The sequence below is a fragment of the Cuculus canorus genome, chromosome 25 (assembly GCF_017976375.1).
Source record: "Cuculus canorus isolate bCucCan1 chromosome 25, bCucCan1.pri, whole genome shotgun sequence".
In the NCBI taxonomy this organism is placed as follows: Eukaryota; Metazoa; Chordata; class Aves; order Cuculiformes; family Cuculidae; genus Cuculus; species Cuculus canorus.
In genome coordinates, this window is record NC_071425.1 from 5,952,264 (window position 1) to 5,969,369 (window position 17,106).

Sequence of the window (17,106 nt, forward strand, 5' to 3'; positions counted from 1 at the left end):
GGGGCTCTGTGGGCAGCTCAAGCTATAGTCAAGGGGACCACTTGGTAAGCAAAGTCCATCCCAGTCCAAAAGACTGTTCACAAGGGAAGAAAGCTGGGAAGATGCATGGCAGCTGCTCTACAAGGCCAGAATGTGGTCAAAATTGCTGCCATTTGCTCTGGGCTTCCCATGGCAGGGCCTTCAGTTTGTAGGGATGGCAGCTGGGTAGCTATGATACGAGGAGACATGGAGAAGTCAAGAAGAGAAGGAATTCTGTTGAGGGATCACCACTACTTCCATGGCTGATTTATTGGGCGGTATGGAGAACTGTTCCCTGTGGGAACATGGTGCCAGTCCTTCCACCATTCCCAGTGTACTGCTCTTCCACTCACAATACAACAACATGTCATAGGTGATGGCTTCAGCCCTGTGGCCTTCTCCCACACAAGAAAGACAGATTTACCTTGTGTGCAGAATGCCCTGGGAAGGACAGTCCTGGGCAGGATGTCCTGAGAAGTGCTGGAATGGAGAGGACAAGGTAGGAACTGGGATCGCTGTCATCACACAGGAGAAGAGTAGTCTTGCTTGGCAAGAATGTGTGCTCAGTCAGAGATGCTGCTCCATCTCGGTCTGAGAGCTGAGTGGCCAATGAATCTGATGAGGCAGCCTTTTGCCCTGCTGGGAGTTGTGTCTCTGATCACCTACTTTGTCTCCATCTGCCTGAATGCTGCAGGCCCAGTCATGTGAACAGTTTGAGGAGACAGTGGCTGGGGACTATCAGAGAAAGCTTGGAGGGTGGGAGGAAAGAGACACAGTACATCATCCCACTCAAGAACCCTTTGGCATCCACACAAGGATTGCAGGGCAGGGAGCAGCAAGGACCTTACTGAACAAGGGGCCACAAACATGTTCTCATAGGATGCCAATGTCCCACCCTGCACACCTGACCCCTCCAGCACCTGGAAAAGCCACCCCAGAAATGAGAAGAAGCCTTCAAAGGGAAGTGGGCATGGTCAAACAGGGAAATGAAAATGCAGCCGTGCAGGAAACCAAGGCACAGCCTATATCATTAGCTGGGATGTTTTGCATTTCAGATGAGCTTCTCTGAAAATTATTGCTCCCTCAGAAGACTCCTCTGAACCTGGGGCAGAGCAGGACCTGTATAAAAGCCACCTCAGCTCTTCACTCTCTCATCCACTGTGCTTCCCTTCTTCTCCTTCAGAAGCAAGTGAGTAGGAAGCTCTGTCCTCTCTCAGGACTTAGGGCTGCTTCTCCTGGGAGTGGAAGCTGGGAGAAGGGTCTGGTGTGGACAGAGGATGAATTTGGGCTGAGGAGACATTTAAACTCTTGTCTAGGAAAGAGCTTTCCTGGACCTGGATCTATTTGTCCCTCAATACCCTCTCTCCCAGGTGCAGTTCAACCTCAAGCCATGTCCTGCTGCAACCCGTGCCAGCCCTGCCAGCCCTGTGGCCCGTGCCCGCTGGCCAGCAGCTGCAACGAGTGCTGTGTCCGGCAGTGCCAGAGCTCCACCATCGCCATCCAGCCCTCTCCCGTGGTGGTGACCCTGCCCGGACCCATCCTCAGCTCCTTCCCACAGAACACCGTTGTGGGCTCCTCCACCTCTGCTGCTGTTGGCAGCATCCTCAGCTCTCAAGGAGTGCCCATCAACTCTGGGTGTTGTGACCTCTCTGGCGTTGCCAGCTGCTACTATGACAGGAAGTGTCTCCCCTGCTGAAGCCACTGCTCACTTCCCACAGGAGAACACCCAGAAATTAAGGATATTATCATGGTCTGACGACAGATGGTTGGGTCACAACTTTCAGAAGGGCTGAGCATTCATGATTCCATCTGCAAACGAAGGTAGAGGAGGGGCTTCTGGGCTTTCTGAGAACATGGCCCATGTAGAACTTGCCTGACTCACTCATTTTCTCTCTTTTCTCCATTGTCCTCTGTTCCCCAGAGCCTCAGTTGTTACACCAGCTTTAGAAGGATCTGCTGCCCTCTCCCGTTGTGGTGTAAGAAGTTGGACACCTTTTGGGAACTCCACCCTGGCATTAGGAACAGGCTCCTGGATGATCTGGTTCTCCCTGCATCAGAGCCTCCACTTGTTCACCTCAGATTCCTGCTCTAAATCATTAAAATTCCACAGCAGCCTAACTTGAGTATCTGTGTGGTCCTTCCCTCTCAGAATGGTCTCACAAGATACCAAGCAACAGAAGCATTTTCCTGGTCAAACCAATATGACATGAGGGCGTTGGGTACCCTTTCCTATTCTGAGAGGCAGCAGGAGTTGGAGCACACTGTGCTGCATATCTTTGTGTGATGTCTTTTGGATATGAGGAAGATATTGCCAACTGCCCAAATGGCAGTAGCCACCAGGGACTGCCTTGACACATCGCTGCTCAGAAAAACCTCCTCAGGCTTGGAGCAGGTCCAGCAGATCTGTCTCCTGCTGACCTATAGCAGGAGCTGGGCCCTGCAGGAGGCCATGGAGCAGGTAAGCAGCAACACAGCCTGTTGAGGAAGACAGTTCCTCCAGCTCTGAGTGGAGCCTTGTTGGAGGAATGGGCTCAGACACATGATTGCCTTGAAAAAGAACAGGAATGGGATTGGGTGAAAAGCCTCAGGAACAGCCATGAAGTAGGAGCAAGGCTGACCTGGTGCGGCTCTTGCCTTCACCCAGCTGTTGCACAGGCAGGCAGGGCTGAGGTGATTCCTGAGTTAATTCTGGCCAGGCCACAGCAAACCACACACTCAAGTCCCAGTTCCGTGTGAACCCAGCATCATTCTATGTCAGGGCAGAACCTGGACCACAACGCTCCAAAATTCCTGCAGCAGCTCTGTGGTACCTGATGCTCCCTCGATACAGACGATCGTTCCTTGGGCACGGGCTCTCTAAGGCCTCTACAGTGTCAGGGCTCAGTTCTGATATTGAAAGGCTCAGTATCAGATCACCCTGCCTTACCTTCGGATGTGATGATTGGCATGGGACATTCTTCTGTACTCAGCAGAATTTGTGATCTCTCTCTTTAACACAGCTCTAGGTTCAATAGCAGTCTCGCTAGTTTTGGCTGACATTCTTGGACACTGCTTGGAACAACGGCCTCAGCACATCAGAGTGGTTGAGCTGGAGGAGTCAGAGAGGGAAGACCGTAGGGTCTAGGGCTATGGAAATCAACTTGCCCCAGGCAAGAAGTTGAAACCAAGCCAAAATGTCTTCTCCTCTGCATGGAGGTGCCTCATCTACATCCTGGCCTCTCCTGTGGACACCAAGTTGTCTCTTACTGCCCAAGGGTTGAGAAATGATGAGGCTCCCTGGGGCACAAAGTTGACAGTGATTCCCGTACTGCTGTGACCTTCCAACCACTTCCTATCCACCCTTTTTCAAAGCTGTCCAATTCCTTTGCAGAGCAGCACCTTCTCCACAACACATTCAAGGGCACAGGCGGGAGTCTTTCCTGTAAGTCAGCTTGGAAAGTGCACAGCCAATGTCTCCTGACTGTCCATGATACCAGGAAATCAACCTGTGGTCAGGGGCTGCAGACTGAGTCCAAAACTCAGTCCAAAAGAGCCAGGCCTGCAGTTTGACAAGATGCAGCGGTTTTACAAGTGGGCAAAAGTGCCTGTGAGGACATTCAGGGCCCTTGTGGTGGAGTGGGATTTGAAAGATTGAGCTGGCTGCATCACTTGGAAGTTCCCAGTGCTAGAGATCATTTTGATCCTTGCCATTTGCTTTGGGTTTTCCATGGCAGGGCCTCCGCCTTGTGGGGACGGCACCTGGGTAGTTGTTGTATGAAATGGCATGGAGAAGTCAAGAAGAGAAAGAGGCTTTCTGTTGGGGGATCACCATTATTTCCATGGCTGATTTATTGTGTGGTATGGAAAGCTGTTCCCTGTGGGAAACCAGTGCCAGTCTTTCCATCAATCCAGTGTGCTGCTTCCCTCACCCCCAAACCAAATACATCCCCATGTCATGGGTGGTGAATTTGTCCCAGTGGCCTTCTCTCAAGTTAGAAAGACAGACTTAGCATGTGGGCAGAAAGCCGTGGAATAAGGAAGGAGAGTCATAGGAAGAATGATCCAAGAATTGGAGAAGGCAAGAGAAGGACTGGGATCGCTGTCATCACACAGGAGAAAAGCAGCCCTGCTCAGCAAGAATGTGTGCTCTGGCAAAGATGCTGCCCCATTTCTGGCTGTGTGCTGAGTGGCCAAAGAAAACAACCAGGGAGGCTTTTGCCCTCCTGGAGACGGCCATGGGTGTTGTGTCTCTGATCACCCTGTTTATTTGCTTCTGCCTGAGCACTGCATGCCCAGTGTGTGAATGGTCAGGATGTCTCTTAGGTGATGGCTGAGTTGCCTGGCCTGGAGATTTACAAGATACAGCAGCTTTACAAGTTGATGTGTGTGCTTGAAGGGACATTCAGAGTCCTTGTGACCAGGAGGGATTTGAAAGGTCAAGCTGTGGTCTGGTGGCACCAATTGGAAGATCCTGATGCTGGAAAACCTGGTCCTGGCCTTGGGGCACCTGATGCCCAGCAGAGCAGGCAGCTGGATTCTCCTAGTTTGGCCAAGCAAATGCTTTAAACACTCAGAGATGTGAGTAGAAAGGCTCCCTGGGGCAGAGCTGTGCGGTGCCAGGAAACCCTCAGAATGCTTTTCTCCACCCGCTGGGCTGAGGTTTGTAGGCTCCTTTGATCTGGCAGGGCAAGGAGCACACAGGAGCCAGCAAGGTTCAGGTCCAACTTTCAGGAATCTCCCTGGGAAAATAATTGAGCAGAGAGTGTGAAACGCTCCAGGCTTCCCCAGCTGCGTTGTTAGTGCTGGCAGAGGCTGATGAGACACAAGTGCCAGGCTGAGGAGTAGAGCAGTTGGGTGGGTGGGACTGCAAGTAGCAGAGAGGGAAGAGGGGAGTCCTAACCCTGTGATGAAACCAAGAGCTGTCCTTCAGGGAGAATGGAGGCTGCAGATGGCAAAAGAGGTCATCTGCACTTAAAACCTCTGCCTCTTCTGGCAAGGCTGGAGGAAACACTGGCAGTCTGACTGGGGACAGGCACATTCCTGCACAACCTACAGGGAAAGCCAAGTCAACACAAGGAGAGCTGAAACGCTGCAGAAGCACCGGCTTGTAGCAGAAAGCCACAATGAAAAGTGAACAAGGAACAGTCCACTGTTCTTCCCCAGCTGAGAGACAAAGAGGTTGTAGCTGCAGATGTCTTGTGGCCAGAACTACGATCGGCAGACGTAGTGGGGAGGAGCAGGTGAGGAGAAACCAGTTGCAGCACTGCCAGAACAGATGCCACCAGGATAGAAGCCCTCCTGAAGCAAGAGCCACCCACTGGGCAGGGTTTTCAGGTGCTGCTGGATGCAGAAGCAGCTCCCAGTGACACCCCCAACCAGAAATACAGCAGAAGAGAAGGGCTTTTCACTAGGTCAGTGGTTGGGCTCCCCATCACCTGCAGGGCATGCTCAAAGGTGATGAAGGGCATTTGTGTGCAATGATGCAGCAAGGCAGGCCCTGAGAGCCACTGGCAGCTGAAAGAGACAGTGTTTTGAAAGACACTGACTGTGTCTCACCCTCCCCTTTCTCCGGGAATGCCAATGGCTCTCCTTCGTCCCTGCAAATCTGTCCAGAGTGACACCTTTCTCTGTGACAGCCAGGGAGAGAATCCGGAGAGAGAAGGATCACACAGAAGACCAGGCTGTGATGCAGTGGAATTTTAATGAGTGGAAAGACTGGCAGGAGGTCCTCTGAGTGAGGACACAGTGCAGGGAGCACCAGGAGCAGGCAGGAGTCGTTTCCCCTTGGCCAGGCTGGAGTTTGCACCAGGCATCTGTCTGCCTGCCCCTGAGAGGAAGAGGGTCAGCAGCTCCCTCCTCGGAAGGGGAGAGCAGATGCTCAAAGCCCAGGGAAGCAGAAGGCAACAGAGAAAAGGAGAGAAAAGGCATAGAGAACAGGGAGGTTGAGTAGTGGCCATGTTTTCAGAGAGACCAGGCACTCCTCTTCTGCTGAGGCACTCCTCTTCTGAGTATAGATGCTCAGCCTCTCCACAAATCATGGCCAGGATCTCCGTGCTCAGTCCATTATCATCTTGTGGGTTCCTGGAGGGCCTTCTGTGGAGTAACCTAGAGCAGCCTTAGCAGGGCAGGCATGGTCTGCCACAGTAGCCACTGGTGATACAGGAGAAATCACAGCACCCAGAGTTGATGGGCACTCCCTGACAGCTGAGGATGCTGCCAACAGCAGCAGAGGTGGAGGATCCCACAACGGTGTTCTGTGGGAAGGAGCTGAGGATGGGTCCGGGCAGGGTCACCACCACGGGAGAGGGCTGGATGGCGACGGTGGAGCTCTGGCACTGCCGGACACAGCACTCATTGCAGCTGCTGGCCAGCGGGCACGGGCCGCAGGGCTGGCAGGGCTGGCACGGGTTGCAGCAGGACATGGCTTGGGGCTGGAGATACACCTGGGAGAGAGGGAAATGAGTAACATTCAGGCATGTGAGAAGCAGCCCACCCACCCACCACAGGGGAGCCACAGCACGTGATGGGAGCTGGAGGCTCTGCAGAAAAGCACAGGCACGTCTTCACCAGTTCCACCAGTCACAGTGCAAAGAGATGCAGGCCCACATAAACCTTTTTATAGAGAAATGACAGAAAGCTTCCTCAGCCCAGCCCGAGCCCCTCTACACACCAGGCTTTCTCCCTGCTTCCCCTCCCAGGAGATGCAGTCTGGAGCCCCGAGATAGGACAGAGCTTCCTACTCACTTGCTTCCAAAGGAGAAGAGGAGCACAATGGATGAGAGAATGAAGAGCTCTGATGGTTTTTATACTGGTCCTGCACTGCCCTGGGTCCAGAGGAATCCTCTTGGGGAGCAATAATTTTCAGAGAAGCTCATCTGAAATGCAAAACATCCCCACTAATGATACAAGCTGTGCCTTGGTTTCCTGCATGGCTGCATTTTCATTGCCTCATTTGTCTATGCCCTCTCTCACTTGGAGGCCCCTTTTCATTTCTGCGGTGGGATGTACAGGTGCTGGAGGGGTTGGGTGAAGGGTGGGGACTTTGGCATCCTCATGAGAGGATGCTTGCGGTCCCATTGTCAGGAAAGGCCCTGCTGCTCCCAGCCCTGTAAGACCTCTATGGAAGCCAAAGGACTCTTAAGGGGAGCGATAAGCTGCTTCCTCTTCCTCCCACCCTCCAAACTCTCTCTGATGGTTCCCAGCCCTAGTCTCAGCAGACAGTTAGCACAACTGGGTCTGCATTGCTCAGGCAGAAGAAGATAAAGCAGATGATCAGAGACACCACCCCCATGGTCATCCCCAGCAAGGCAAAAGCCTCCCTGGTTCAATTCCTTGGCCACACAGACTTTTTCTCATGTCTCTGTGGAATTCCCTTTCACATTGCTCCTGTAGACACACAAGGGTAGGTAAGAAAACACCCTGGCCTACATGTGAGCAGCCATGGATTCACCCTAAAAGTCATGGGGAAGCCTCTTGTCAGGACAGGGGCAGGACAAGGTTCCAGACACAAAGATGGCTTTGGTGTTGCTATTGGTGTTGGTGTCAGTAGGGGACATGAAGAGAGAGCCCAGAGAGAGGAGGAGGCCCAAAAAGCACACCAAGTCTTCTCCTATGCAACGTTAGGAGGAAGAGAGTCCAAAGCAGCAGAGCTGAACACCTGCCTGTGGAGGCAATGGCTAGTGACGATCAGAGAGGGCTTGGAGGGTGGGAGGAGGGAATCGTGGCACCACATCGTGTTCAAGGGCCTTTGGCATCCAAAGATTACAAGGCTGGGAGCAGCAGAGCCCTTCCTGAAAATGGGGCTGCAAATATCCTGTCGTAAGGATGCCAATGTCCCCACCCTTCAACTGACCCCTCTAGCATCTGGACCACCCACCCCAGAAATGAGAAAAAGCCTTCAAGGAGGAGTGGGCATGGCCAAACATGGAAATGAAAAGGCAGCTGTGCAGGAAACCAAAACACAGCCCGTATCATTAGCTGGGATGCTTTGCATTTCAGATGAGCTTCTCTGAAAATTATTGCTCCCCAAGAGGATTCCTTTGGACCTGGGGCAGTGCAGGACTACTATAAAAGCCATCTCAGCTCTTCAATCTCTCATCCGCTGTGCTCCCATCTTCAACTTCAGAAGCAAGTGAGTAGGACACTTGGGGCCGGGAGGTCCATCTCCTGGGAGGGGAAGCGGGGAGAAAGCCTCGTGTGGAGAGGGCCTAGGTCTGGGCTGAGGAGGTTCTTGGGCATTTGTCTAGGAAAGAGTTTTCCTGGGTCTGGATCGCTTTGCACAGTGTCTGATGGGACAGGCAGAGAAGTGCCTGGTCTTTCCTGCAGGACCTCCATCTCCCCACCCATCACGAGCCTTGGCTCTCCTGTGGTGAGGAGACTGCTCCTTCTGTGCCTCCACGTCTCTTATTTCCCTTTCTCCCAGGTTCTCCTCCAGCTCCAAGCCATGTCCTGCTGCAACCCGTGCCAGCCCTGCCAGCCCTGCGGCCCGTGCCCGCTGGCCAGCAGCTGCAATGAGTGCTGCGTCCGGCAGTGCCAGAGCTCCACCATCGCCATCCAGCCCTCTCCCGTGGTGGTGACCCTGCCCGGACCCATCCTCAGCTCCTTCCCACAGAACACCGTTGTGGGATCCTCCACCTCCGCTGCTGTTGGCAGCATCCTCAGCTGTCAGGGAGTGCCCATCAACTCTGGGTGCTGTGATTTCTCCTGTATCACCAGTGGCTACTGTGGCAGACCGTGCCTGCCCTGCTAAGGCTGCTCTAGGTTGCTCCACAGAAGACCCTCCAGGAACCCACAAGATGATAATGGACTGACCATGGAGATCCTAGCCATGACTCACGCAGAGGTTGAGCATCCATTCCTCCACATTTGAAGTCAGGCAGAAGAGGAGTGCCTGGTCTCTCTGAAAACATGGCCTTTATTGAACTTGCCTGATGTTCATTCTCCTTTCTCTCCTTCTTTTCTCTGTTGCCTTCTGCTTCTCTGGGCTCTGAGCCCTTGCTCTCCCCATCCGAGGAAGAAGACGCTGACCCTCTCCCTCTCAGGGACAGGCAGACATATGCCTGGTGCAAACTCCTGTCTGGCTAAGGGGCAAAGACTCCTCCCTACTCCCGGTGCTCCCTGCACAATGGCCTCACTCAGAGGACCTCTTGTCAGTCTTTCCATGCATTAAAGTTCCATTGCATCATAGCCTCGTCTTCTGTGTGATTGTTCTTCTCTCTCTGGATTCTCTCCCTGGCTGCCAAAGAGAAAGTTGTCACTCTGAGAAGATCTTGCAGGGACCATCGGCATTCCTGGAGGAAGGGGAGGGTGAGACACAGACACTGGCTCCTTTCAAGACACCGTCCCTTTCAGCTGTGGAAGATGTCCCTGGCTCCTGCAGAACCACCAGCTCTCAGGGCCTGCCTTGCTGTATCGTTGTGCCCAAATGCTCTTCTCCTTCAGTCACACCCTGCAGATGATGGGAGCCCAACCACTGCCTGTGTGAGGAGCCCTTCTCTTCTGCTGCACTGGCAGGTTGGGTGTGTCACTGGGAGCTGCTTCTGTATTCTGAACCTCCACACCTCGAGGAAAGTATGTAGTGATCTTACTTCCTCGGGGAGGAAGCTTGTTCTCATGAGTATCTTCCCAAGTCGAGGCCTCCACTAGATCTTTTGAATCTGGACCCACTGGAAAACAAAAGGACAGGTGGAACCTGAGGAGGAAAGGTCAGACGAAATGACTTTTTCACTTACAATTCCACCAGTTCAAATAACCAGTTGGTTTCTATAGGAATAAGTGTAAGCATTGGCCTTTCTGCATCCCATGTGGTCACTGATAGAGAGAAACTTTGTGTGAAAAACATACAGATAAAAGTGAGGATTGAGGATCACTCAATGCACAACTTGGCATGATCTACCCAAGCCTGTGTTGACAATCACTGACAAAATCATCCCCAACAATGCCCTCCCAGAACCATCCCTCAGTGACATCTCCTCTGGCCACCCCGGAAAAGCCCCTGAAGGGGAAAGAATGAGACAGCAGCGCAGGCTGGGATGCATAAATACTTTAATGAGTCGAAGGAGGGAAAGGAGGCCGATGCGAGTGGAGACCTCAGTGCAGGCAGCACCTTTAGCAGGGGAGGCACCTGGTGCCACGGTAGCGGCCACCGAATCCGGACAAGCCGGAGAGTCCAAAGCCCCCAGAGTTGATGGGCACTCCCGCATCACTGAGGATGCTGCCAACAGCAGCGCCGGTGGAGGATCCGACGGCCGTGTTCTGTGGGAAGGAGCTGAGGATGGGTCCGGGCAGGGTCACCACCACCGGGGAGGGCTGGATGACAACCCTGGAGTCCTGGCACTGCAGGGTACAGGGCTCATTGCAGCTGTTGGCCAGTGGGGTCGGGCCGCAGGGCTGGCAGGGCAGGCAGGTGTTGTAGCAGGACATGGCTTGGGGCTGGAGATGCACCTGGGAGAGAAATAGGCAGGGGGGAAACAGAACAAGAGGGTGATTGAGAATCAGCCTGACACACCACCATGAGGGAGACCAAAGCTGAGCTGGAGCAGAGAGCAGGAGGTTGTGTAAGGAGTCCAACAGGCATTACCTCACCTTCATCCCACAACAGCCTTTCAAAAAGTAACCAAGCCCACGGAGTTCCACACCTTCCTCACTTCTCAGGAGACACCTCAGCCAGGACCCAACCTCTCTCCTATACCTTCTGACCATTTCCCTCTCCCATAAGAAGCACTTCCAAAACCCTGCATGAGACTAAGGGGCAGATATGGGCTGAGAAATCCCAGAGGAGAAAAGGATTCAGACTCACCTCGTTCCCAAGTAGTTAGAGACAGGAGGAGTGGATGAGAGAGTGAAGAGAAGGACCTGCTTTTATACTGCTCTTGCACCGCCCCAGGCCCACACTCACGGTGCGCAGGCAGTAATTTTCCAGCAGAGTCACCTCCAAAACAAAACAGCCTCCCTGCTGGCTCAGGTTGGGTTTTGGTGTCACCAACATTGCATTTAATTGCCTCATTTCTGACATGCTTGGTCTGCGATGCAGGCTCCTTTCATGTGCTGGGATAGCAGTCCAAGGATGTCCCAGGCATCTTGTTTCTTCCATGTAGGTTTAGCAGTGAAGCTCAGGTAAAGGCAGCCCCAGCCCTGAACAAGGCAGTGTCACTGGAGAGAGGAGGCTGCATCCAAGGCAGAGACACTTGAAGATTTCTTGGTGTTGGTCTTTACTGTTAGGAAGTGCTGTGATGAGATTGGTCTCTGGACATTCTCGGAATGTCTAGAGTTGCAGAGACTTACTTAGCAGCAGAAGAGGAGGATCAGGAATGGGAACATGTAAACAGATTGCGGTGATATGATTGCAACTGACCTGATCCCGTGCACTCGAGGGGGTTGGTTGGTGTCACTGCAAGGTTGCTCTCAACTCCCTTTGACTGTCCCGTAAGTAAGGGAATGGACAGGATGTCTGGTAGAAAGAAAGTTGGCCTCCTGACTTCAGGAATGGCATGGAGGAGGATAAAAGGAATAAGAGGCCACTGAGACTACCCTCAACCTCTGCTCAGGGGATGCAACAAATCATCCCAGAAGCCATTACTCAAGATGAAAGGACAAAAAGGTCATCGGGAGACATTGGCATGGATTTATGGAGGGGAAAGTAGGCCGAGCCAACATCATTTCCTTCTTTCATGTGCCTGGCTTTTGTGAGTTAGGAGGTGCAGCAAATATTGTTGATCTCATCTAAAAAAGACTTTTGATGGTGTGTGCTCTGAGAGTCCTCACAGACCAACTCTTGAAACAGAGGCTTGGGAAGAGGGCACTGCAGGGATTGAAATCTGGCACGGCTGCTGATCTCCCAGGGTCGTGATGGGTGGCATGAAATCCAGGTAGCAGACACTCACTCCCGGTGCACTGCAGGGGATCCAGACCGGGGCCAAGAGTGTTTCACTGCCTTATGAAAAGTCTTGCATTGGGGAAGAAGCTCCAGCCTCATTCCAGGCTGGGGCTGATGGGCTGACAAACAGCTTTGCAATAGTGGCTGTGAGTCCTGGTGAGGATGAGGCAGTCCGGCACCCTTGTGGAAATGGAGTCTGACAGCATCCTGGGCTGCGTTAGGAAGTTCATGGCTATTAGATGGTAGAGGATGATCTCTCTTTTCTCCGCACTGCTGACACCACATATGGCTGTCCAGTTCACTGCTCCCCAGTACGAAACAGGTATAATTATACTGCAGTAAGTCCAGCAGAGGGCCATGGAGACCGTGATGGGACTGCAGACCCTGAGGCAGGAGGGGCTCCAAGAGATGTGGGACTGTGAACCCTGGAGGGGAGAAGGTGCAAGGACATGTTTTTAGCAATGAGGAGGACTCCTAGCCAGTGAAAGGACAGGAAGAAATCGGCACATGCTGAAATGTAGGAAATTCCACAAAAACATGGGAAAGACTTTGTTAGTGTGAGGGTGGTCAAACACAGCCCGGGGTTCTCCAGACAGGTGGTGGGTTTTCTAGGTTCTGGGCAGTGAGGACCTGACAGGGCTTGGCCCTCAGCATCCCCACAAGTCTGACTCTGCTTTGGGCAGGAGAGTGGCACTCAAGGATCTCCAGGGCTCCCTTCCAGCCTCAAGGTACCAGAGATTGTGTCATGGGCAAAAGACGGGGGAGGCACAGCTGACCCTAAAAAGAACAGGTAGGGAGGGCTGCAATGAAGGGCAGCCATGGCTGTCACACCTGAGGAACACTGGAGTTCAAGACCGGAGGAGAGAAGGGATGCGAGTAGCAGAGCACAGCCCCTGGGCTCCAGGCACGCTGACTCCAGCCTCGTCACGCAGCTGGGAGGTTGGATGCCATGGAGGCGGATGTGCAGTGCAACAGAGCTCAGCAGAGCTGGCAGCACCTGAGGCACTTCATGGCCCAAGAGCAAGAAGGGTCCAGAACAACACAGAGGGAAACAAGGAGGGCCGTGGAGGTTGGAAAGGAATGGACACTTGGGCCTCCTCTCCCTGGTCAAAGAGTTTGGGTTGCAGGGAGGAGCTCTCCTGAATGCTGTGTGCAGGGAATGAAAGGGGAGCAGAAGACACCTTCCTGCCAGCTGGGACTCATCCTTGGGTCCCATGCAGGACCATCTGGTCCCAGGCACTAAGGCTTCAGTGCACCTCCCTTCCTATACACGAATATCCCGCCCAGCCTGGAAAAGAACCCAGCACCGCTGCAGAGGGAAGGAATCTTCCTGCATTTCCCCAACAAGTGAGGATGCCCGGACCCTGCAGTGTCCTGTGCCTGGGGATGCTCGGAAAGTGGATGTAATTAGAGGGACAGAGAGTACAAAAGCAGCTCTCAGGTGACACCAGGGAGGTGAAGCACAAGCCTGCCCTGCAGACATGGAGGGAACTGGGACTCATCCCGGGAGGAGAAGGCAGTGCCTTTAGTCGACAAGATTCCTGGGAGAGACTCTCCCCACCTGTGGTGAATCACGCTCTTCTTCAGGGTTTTCCCTGTGTCAGGCTTTTGGGGCGAGGCCAAGGCAGGAGCACACGCTGTCTGCAGACCCATGACAACACTGAGCTGAGTTCCCCTTCGGCAAGGGCACCTCCATGTCCCAGTGGTCATCTCAGAAATGGGGAAATGGAATGGAAGCATTGTCAGACGTCAAAACCCAACCTGTGCCATCAGGGAGGCTGGTTTGTTTTGGAGGTCACTCAGCTGGAAAACTCCTATCCTTGTGCAGCCTGGTCTCTTTGGCCAGGAACATGAGGCCTGCGTTTCCATTCCCTTCTACCAACCAAGTCTTTCCCAAGGTTGAATTTGCCCCTGCAGGCAGATTAATCTGGGGAAGGGTTCTAAAATTGTAGCATGGTTCAGTTCCCAGTCTGTTCTGCTGCAAGAGGTGCTTCCTTTCCAGGTGTATGACTTGTCATTTGTCTTGAATACCATAGCAATCCCATAGCCTTTCTGCCCCAGACCAACATCCCCTACTTGTTTGGGACCTCAATACCATTTAGGAGACATCTCCTGGCAAAAGTGACGTAGTCCTACCCCTGGGAAAGCTGGGAAGTTCATCCCAGCACATGAAAGGAGTCTGCGTCACAGACCAAGCATGTCAGAAATAAGGCAATTAAATAGCAACGTTGCTGACACCAAAACACAGCCTGTGCCATCAGGGAGGCTGTTTTGGTTTGGAGGTGACTCTGCTGGAAAATTAATGTTTACGTGCAGTGAGTGTGGGCCTGGAGTGATGCAGGAGCAGTATAAAAGCAGGCTCTACTCCTCACTCTCTCATCCACTCCTCTTGTCTCTAACTACTTGTGAACAAGGTGAGTCTGAAGCCCTGTCCCATCCTTCTCCTCTTCCTCCTCAGGATTTCTCAGTGCACTTCCACCCCTTTTTCCTATGCTGAGTCAAGGGATGCTTGTCATGAAGGAGGGAGGAGGGCAAAAAGTGTGGCAAGGAGATGGGCTGGGGCTTTGCTGAAGTGAGCAAGGGACTTGGCGGGGCTCTGCCTGGGCTTTGTCTCTTTTGTTGGGGAACTTCTGCGTGAAGGGAAGGAGATGAAGTTGGTCTCCCTACAGCAACTAAAGCTCTTGTCTCCTGCTTGTCCTGTCTTGGCACCTCATGGGTTTTTTTTTTTCCCTGCTTCTCTCCAGGTGCATCTCCAGCCCCAAGCCATGTCCTGCTACAACGCCTGCCTGCCCTGCCAGCCCTGCGGCCCGACCCCACTGGCCAACAGCTGCAATGAGCCCTGTACCCTGCAGTGCCAGGACTCCAGGGTTGTCATCCAGCCCTCCCCTGTGGTGGTGACCCTGCCTGGACCCATCCTCAGCTCCTTCCCACAGAACACCGCTGTGGGATCCTCCACCGGTGCTGCCGTTGGCAGCATCCTCAGTGACGCAGGAGTGCCCATCAACTCTGGGGGCTTTGGCCTCTCCGGCTTGTCTGGCTTCGGCAGAGGCTACTGTGGCAGGAGATCCTTCCCCTGCTAAAGCTGCTGACCATGGCCCTGGGGAAGGTCCCCACGGACACCCATGATGGTCCCATTGGGGACGGAGCATGGGCTTGTTGCTTTGAGAATGGCTGAGCAATCCCAGAAGTCCTTGCAAGAGGACGGGGCCAGCCTGGGCTCTCACAAAGCACGGCCCATGACTGCTTTTCCCTCTGCCATTTTCTCCTTTCCGTCCTGTGTCTTTGGTGTGCTCTGGGCTGTGAGCCCCACCAATCCAGCCTAGGGAGGACCTGCTGTCCCTGCTCCCTCTGTGGGGCAGGCACGAAGACACCTGGTGGCATCTCTGCCCCACAGTCATAAGGCTAAGTCTTCTTTCTTTCCCTGGTGCTCCCTGTACTGGGATCTCCAGTCAAAGTGAAATTGTTTCCCCCTTTTTACTTATTAAAGTTCTGGTGCATCCAAGCCGGTGCTTCTGTTTCTTCTTTTTCTCTGCAAATTTTCTCCCAACATGTCCAGGGAGGGAGATGTTGCTTGAGTTTGTTCTGGGGGGAGGGGTTTGCCATGGCTGTGCAGTGGCCATGAACATGTGCTTGCCTTGAGTGTACTTCTCTATGCATCAGGTAGATGACTATTTGCTTTCAAAATTCTCAACAGTTCTTTCCTGGACAGAATGATGTGATTCTTCTCATTGACCGTAGCGACTCCATGATGATTTAGGTTTCTCTTCAAGATATTGTCTTCTCAAAAATCAGTGAGCTTTCAGCCTCTCCTCCCCAGCTAAGTGTTCAAGACCCCTCAAATTCCTGGCCCCTCTCCTGTGAACATCTCACATTTGGTCAAGGTTGTTCTTCCATTACAGCCCAGAACTCACACTGTGTTCTTGGTGCTGTCAGGAAAATGCTGAGCACAGTGGGATCCTCGCTCCCATCCATCTCCTGGCTTTGCTCTTCTCATATTGCCCAGGCTGTTGATGACATCCCTCAGTGTCCAGGAGCAGAGCTGGCAGTCACACCTCTCTGGGTGGTGTTCCAGCAAAAGACCCTTTCCCTGTCCCTACTTTTGGGCTGCTGTTTATCAGGGGCCGAAGGATGTGTGGAGAGACAGGGCTGGCTGCTCCCAAGCCGGCTGCCATTGGTGGTTGGGGTGGACACGTGTCATCACACCCACCTTGGTCCTGCAGCAGGTCAGCAGCTCTCCTTCCTGGGCTGCAAGGATCTTGGCAGCCTTTGCTGCTGGTCACCGCACTGCTTTGGAGTGCTCCTGGCCAGCCCTTAGAGACACTCAGCCTGCACCCGCTGCCTGTCCTGTCCTGAGTCTCTCAGTGCCTGCCCAGAACCTTTCCCAGGAAGCCCTGGGCACAGACAGGGAAGAAGCAAGATCAGGAGGACACACACTGCCTTTTAGCGTATGCAGTGCTTTTACCAGTTTTTCCAGTAGGGTCAATCTGGAAGTAGAGGAACAGGAGAACAAAACACCTGTGGATGGAGATCAGGGCAATCTGTGAAGGGAAGGGACAGAAGAGAAAAAAAACAGGAGGTGCAAAGGCAATCACCCACCACCTCACACAAGGAGACCAAGATGTGGTCTCTGAAATGCAGACAGTTTGAAACACCACCCACTGTTCATTGCTGAGTGCGATGTTCTATGATAGGGAATTGCTTTTGGGTTGATTCAGTTCACCCATCCCGGTTGTGCCCTCTCCCAGGTTCTTGCCCATCCCTTGCCTCCTCTTTGGGGGATGCAGAGTGACAAGGAGAGATGGCCTTGGCACTCTTCAAGCCCGTGCAACAAGAGCGAAAGCTTTAATGTGTCACCTGCACTATTTTAGCCACAGCACCACATGGGCTGCTATGACGGCAGTTCCCTCTGGTGCACCTGGCTCCCACGGTGCCTCTCCTGTTCACATTTTGTATTCACCTCTCCTCCTCCAGCACAGGGTCTTCCAGGGCAAGAAATTCTCATTTCTCTTCCTCCCAACTTTTTGACCCCTTTCCCAGAGCCTGTGGGGCTGCTGCCTTCCCAGGGATTTTCACAGCCCGGGTTCCTCAACCAATGTCAGCAGTGGCCACGCCACCTCTTCTGCAGAATGGGCATGGAGGCCAGAAAGGCACATCTGGATGGATGTTCAGCAAGGCTCGGCCTGATGGTCAGGGGCTCCAGTGGACTCGGGGTTGCCTTATTCACCTATAAGTGA

At 53.3% G+C, this 17,106-nt stretch overlaps 3 protein-coding genes across 3 annotated transcripts; 2 read left to right on the forward strand and 1 right to left on the reverse strand.

Annotated features, from left to right (window-relative positions):
- Positions 1 to 1,408: 1,408 nt before the first annotated feature.
- On the forward strand, positions 1,409 to 1,714 carry LOC104058525 (feather keratin Cos1-2). The gene has a single exon (XM_009560051.2). The coding sequence runs from the start codon at positions 1,409 to 1,411 to the stop codon at positions 1,712 to 1,714; it is 306 nt and encodes a 101-aa protein (XP_009558346.1).
- A 6,309-nt stretch (positions 1,715 to 8,023) lies between these two features.
- On the forward strand, positions 8,024 to 9,879 carry LOC128854555 (feather keratin Cos1-2-like). Its single transcript, XM_054088471.1, has 2 exons — positions 8,024 to 8,128; positions 8,420 to 9,879. Exon 2 carries the CDS (start codon positions 8,441 to 8,443, stop codon positions 8,744 to 8,746), a length of 306 nt encoding a protein of 101 aa, XP_053944446.1. The 5' UTR covers positions 8,024 to 8,128; positions 8,420 to 8,440; the 3' UTR covers positions 8,747 to 9,879.
- A 118-nt stretch (positions 9,880 to 9,997) lies between these two features.
- Positions 9,998 to 10,827, reverse strand: LOC128854554 (feather beta keratin-like). Its single transcript, XM_054088470.1, has 2 exons — positions 10,796 to 10,827; positions 9,998 to 10,440 (listed from the first exon to the last, which is right to left on the reverse strand). Exon 2 carries the CDS (start codon positions 10,417 to 10,419, stop codon positions 10,105 to 10,107), a length of 315 nt encoding a protein of 104 aa, XP_053944445.1. The 5' UTR covers positions 10,420 to 10,440; positions 10,796 to 10,827; the 3' UTR covers positions 9,998 to 10,104.
- Between the last annotated feature and the right edge of the window lie 6,279 nt (positions 10,828 to 17,106).